The sequence below is a fragment of the Condylura cristata genome, unplaced genomic scaffold (genome assembly GCF_000260355.1).
Source record: "Condylura cristata isolate star-nosed mole 26May11 unplaced genomic scaffold, ConCri1.0 scaffold00383, whole genome shotgun sequence".
NCBI lineage: Eukaryota > Metazoa > Chordata > Mammalia > Eulipotyphla > Talpidae > Condylura > Condylura cristata.
Window position 1 is genome coordinate 1 of NW_004567484.1, and position 5,226 is coordinate 5,226.

Genomic DNA, 5,226 nt, shown 5'->3' on the forward strand with positions numbered 1-5,226 from the left:
ACTGATGAAGCGCAGCAACTATACCCGGAACACCAATGGTACCTCTCTCTGCTGCACTCACAGGCATAGAATTGTAGCTTTAAATAGATGCTGTAGCTCTGTTATATTATTGTGACCAACTTTCCATTTCATGCACTCCTAGGCATGGCATTGTACTCCATAGTGCTTCACTTCCTTATGAAACGACTGTGTTTGGCTTTCCTTCACTGGGAATTAACTTTGCCAAAGGCAGCCCCAAATTTTCATGCCACAGGTCAAAAGAAATTCATGTGCCTGTTCTCTTCCTGATGTACTCTTGTCTATGCTAACCAGTCACCCAAAGTCATTGTTTTGAATATATCCTGTGGAAGAGCTAGGAATTTGGTTCTTGGATATTTCACACCTTTATATGTTACCAGTTTGTGGGAAGTGAAGGCATGTGGCAGGTATAGACAGAGGTATCTGAGACTGTGACATAGATTCTCAAGACATACTATCAACTGCTCTTTTGACAGCTTTAGTAGGAAGGAGAGTGGTGGCCCCACACAGGGAAAGCTAATTCCTGTCACATGTCTGTCTCCCAGTACCACCAGAGGTGACTGTAATCTCGGAAAAACCTGTGGAACTAGGTGAGCCCAACATCCTCATCTGTTTCATCGACAAGTTCTCCCCACCAGTCATCAATGTCACATGGCTTCAGAATGGAAAACCTGTCACCACAGGAGTGTCAGAGACAGTCTCCCTGCCCAGGAGGGACCAATTATTCCGCAAGTTCCACTATCTCCCCTTCATCCCCTCAAATGAGGATTTCTATGACTGCAAGGTGGATCACTGGGGTTTGGAAGAACCTCTTCTTAAGCACTGGGGTATGAACCATTCTCAATCTACTGACTCTGTGGTTTCCTCCTGCAGTGCATGTCTCAGGTCCTTAGGAGTCCAGAGCCCCCTGGACTCCATAACAGATCCTGCAATTCTCATTCCTTATCTTTTCCCATTACTCAGCTTCTCCCATGTTCTAATCTGTAACTCCCTTAATCCATCATTATGTCTTCCTCTTCTTTAACTGATTAATAACTATTCCTTTAACTAAGTACCCTGTATAAGTTCCACTCTCCAACACATGGATTACTGTTTTATTTTTCACCAGAATTTGATCTGCCAACCCCCCACTCAGAGACAAAAGAGAGCGTGGTGTGCGCCCTGGGCCTGTTCGTGGGTCTGGTGGGCATCATCGTCGGAACCATCCTCATCATCAAGGGTGTGCGCAGAGGCAATGCTGCTGAACGCCGCGGACCTCTGTGAGGTGCCTGCAGGTGGGTTGGAAGTACTCAGAGGAAGACACATCCCAGGGAAGGAAACAGAGTTTGGAACAAAGACATATGATGCATTTAAGAGAAAAAGAGGACAATCAAGTCTCTTAATTTATTTTCATTGACATGATGTGGTAACCCAAAACTCCATGGTCCTTCATCCCTTTCCATACCTGTGTACCTAGACCACACCTTGTGTCTTGAAAATTATCCCACTACCTAAGGCTATTGTTTCACTTTTGAATGCTGTGTCAGTGATCTAGGGAAGTCAGCTTGATGGCTTTCATTTCCTGAGGCATACCTTTGGTTCAAAAGTTCTCAAAACTTGGCTATGTTGGGATTAGTATATATTCACTATGAAATGGAAATCTCTTAGAGGCAACCCCTGTTTATGCATCCCTCACCTGAAAAGTGGCATCAAAAGTTCTAAGAGGCGATAAAACATCATTTTCTCATTCATGCTCACTTGGAGAGCAAGGCATAGTGGTACATGTTGAGATGTATTAACTAGAGATCGGATTAATATTAGGAGATTTTTTTCCTACGTCAGAGGATTAACAGAGAAGAAAAAGGAATATGAAAGAAAGAACTAATATTTTCAATTTAAACTCTTTGGTGATTGTGTGTGTCCTCCATAGGTAATGGATTTTCTAGAGAGAAGATGGGTAAAGAAAATTCTGCTTTCACAACTCTATCAACCCAGCAATACTGCAATTTTTCACATCAGTGAAGACAAGAATTTTTCATCATTTTCCAGACTTGTAACTCCTTTAAGACTGGTGATGTCTTCCTGATCTCTCCAAAGTCTAACATATACTAATTGCCTTGTCTATTGTCCCATCGTGTTTGTTTTTCCTCTATTTCCTAATATGTTATTATTATCATTAAAGTAGAACCATAGGATCACTTCTCTGCTATGGAACCTTTGGAATGTTCCATGGTGCCATCACTTATATATTTATGGATTTGGGTTTTTTTCAAGGGTTTATGATTTTTCTGAATATAATAAACTCTTTGATGTGTCTTAGGTGGTATTTAGTGATGAGTCAGTTCTTCATGGGGTCCAAGAAATGTATATGATCCTTCTGTCCTAAGACATCTAAATGTTCAGTGTTTCTTATATGCTCTTTAATTAGTAAAAAGATCTAGGTTCATTAAAATTGACCTTAATCTGCATCTTCAAGAAGAGCATCTACAAGAAATGCATTTACTATAGTACAATCCTCATCTGGAAAGTGCTACAGTAGGGTTTGTTTGTTGGGAGGTCTCTACTTAAGTATTGGTACAGAATCTGGTTTTGTGTCTTGAGCTTCCAAGTCAGCAAAATATCTGAAACCTCAGTTCCAGAATCTCAAGCCCTAGATTTCAGTTTCAGTCTCACTCTCATGGAGTGAGATAGATGGAGGGGAGTAGATGGATTGGAGGAAGGAGTAAAATAGAGGTGAACTCCTACACATCACAGGATTTACTTACAAGTATCACCCATTCCAGAATTAATGAGTTTGAACACTGATGACTGGCATTGCCCATTTAATTTTTTATAGTCCTTGATGCCTCTTTTATTACCAGGAAAATGGTGTGATTTTTTTTCCCTTAGAAACAAATTAATATGTGTCCCTGAGTCCTGAGTGGAGAAACTGAGTAAGAGAGTGGGTGATTATGAAATTAAACTGGAGGAAAGAAAGTGACATAGTGAGACACTTCTCACTTATCTATGAAACTAATACTTTGTATGTTTGTCTACACTGGTAACCAGAGCAGCTCTCTTTCCCACATATGACTATGCAGGTGCCTCTTCTTAGTTTCATCTTTTCCTAATAAACGTGTCCTTTCAAAATGTAAAAGAAAAATGAGAACAAACGCCTATCACATATCTTCAAGATTGGTTATCCATTACAGTGTAATAGGCTGGTAAATAAATTCTTTTGAAATAAATTAGATTTGAATTATCATTTTGGCTCTTTTATTAGCTATGTAGTCACTAGAATCTATGTAAGTCTACTTAGCTTTTCACAAAAAGAGTGATGCTAATTTTTCCATATTGAATTATTATAATAATTAAAGAAAAACGCAAGAAATTTAAACTGGTATCATGCTTGGTGGTATTAATTTCATAAATGTTATGTATTTTTTACTAAAAATAACTACAGACTGAAATGAAAAATCTAGGTGAGAAAATAAAATAAGCTCAATATGCAGAATATGCCACCCTAAAATATGCTCTTTGGCATAATGGTGATTTTGACCTTATAAGTTGGTTTTAGAAACAGAATTGTTCTAGGTTACTTGGTGACTCAACAAAGAGACTGTGTCATAGCAAGTACCTTCTCCTGTACCTAGAGCAAGACCTCTGATATTGTAAAAACTAAAGTACAAGATATTACCAAGAAGCCACTCAGCAACACAGGTTAAAGTCTCTTTAGGTACATTCTTTGATATATTTAGTTTGGTTCACTGGACTTTATCTAAGGAGTTTACATTAGTCTCTTGATATAATCTTTCTGATACTCATCACTACATCCCCTTGATCTCATTTGGAGAAACATAAGCAAGATGAGCAGAGGTAAACAGCAAAGAACCCGACATCATAACTTACTGTGCATTTCACACTGAATTAAGAACTTAACCCTGATGGTGACTACTGTGGTACTAATACCAAAATTTTGGTCAACCTCTTCTAAATGACCAAAACAGGAAATTGTTAAAGTAAATAGCAAAGAAGTTTCTAGACTAACGTTACTTTACTGCCTTGATAGTCTACATAAGCAATCCATGCCTAAGCCAGAGTCAATTCCTGTAAATGCACTCAGGTCCCAGAGAACAAAATCTTGAACAATCACAAGCTGCCAACTTGACTTTTCCCTATAGGGCAGACACTTAAGCTATAAGCAATCAAATTATTTATTTGCTTTGCTGCTGCATTTTGCTGTAAATTCCTTTCCCTTCAATTGCCAGAGCACTCTTAGCCACTTTCAGTTTGGTACTGTCTGATTTGAATTATTTTTCCTCATAAACTCTTGAAAATGTTAGTGTGCCTCAGTTCATCATTTGATAATCTTAGTAGACTTATTAGTACACAGCAATTTTTTGTAACTTCAATTTAGAGAATCTAGGCAGTGTTCAGAAAACTGAATAGTTACATGTGTTTCATTTACATACTCCATTTTCTATTATAAAATAAATACATGCAAGTGGTTAAAGCACAGCATGATGAAGCTATCTGCAGCCACTGCAGCATGAGTTTGACCCTTGGCCAGGGAGGGGACCCACATGGCACAGAAGACCTCTCTGGTCTCACCCACTGCTCCACACAGCAGTGTATTTTGGTCAATCTTTTTGTTCCCCACTCTGCCTCTGGTGAATCCTTTCACCTCTGGCCTGTCCCAGTTTTTGTATGCATGACTAAATAAGTCTTTAAAAAAATAAAATAAGTAAATACACATAGAGTATTACTAAAATGCAAACATATACAGGAAATAAAAAGTAAATCGATATTCTCCCATGTAAAAAAGATACTTTTAAAATAGACTTGGCTGTTTAGAGCAATTTTATGTTTACAGAAAAAATATGCAGATCCTATATACCTTCTTTATCACCCTCCCACCCCACTCCATATATATTTTCTCCCATTATTGGCATCGTGAATCATGTGGGCATTTATTATAATTAATTAACCAATACTGAATCATTATTATTAACCAATTTCCATAATCTACTATACAGTTCTGTGAGTTTTGACAGTTGCATAAATGCCGTCTAGCATTACAGTATCATACAGAGTAACTCACTGACCTAAAAGTTCCCTGTGCTCACCTATTCATTTCTCTTCTGCTCTTCCTGAACCCCTGGCAACCAGTGGTCTTTTTACTGTCTCTATAGGTTTGCCTTTTCCAGAATACCATAGAGTTGAAATCAAACAGTATGAAACTTATACATG

The 5,226-nt window shown here is 38.2% G+C and overlaps 1 protein-coding gene across 1 annotated transcript; it reads left to right on the forward strand.

Annotated features, from left to right (window-relative positions):
* Positions 1 to 4: 4 nt before the first annotated feature.
* On the forward strand, positions 5 to 3,218 carry LOC101636644 (HLA class II histocompatibility antigen, DR alpha chain-like; the record flags this gene model as incomplete). The annotated part of the gene is made up of 4 exons (XM_004695788.2): positions 5 to 38; positions 564 to 845; positions 1,127 to 1,292; positions 1,928 to 3,218. Coding segments are annotated over 3 exons (471 nt in total), but the record flags the coding sequence as incomplete, so codon positions are not given.
* Between the last annotated feature and the right edge of the window lie 2,008 nt (positions 3,219 to 5,226).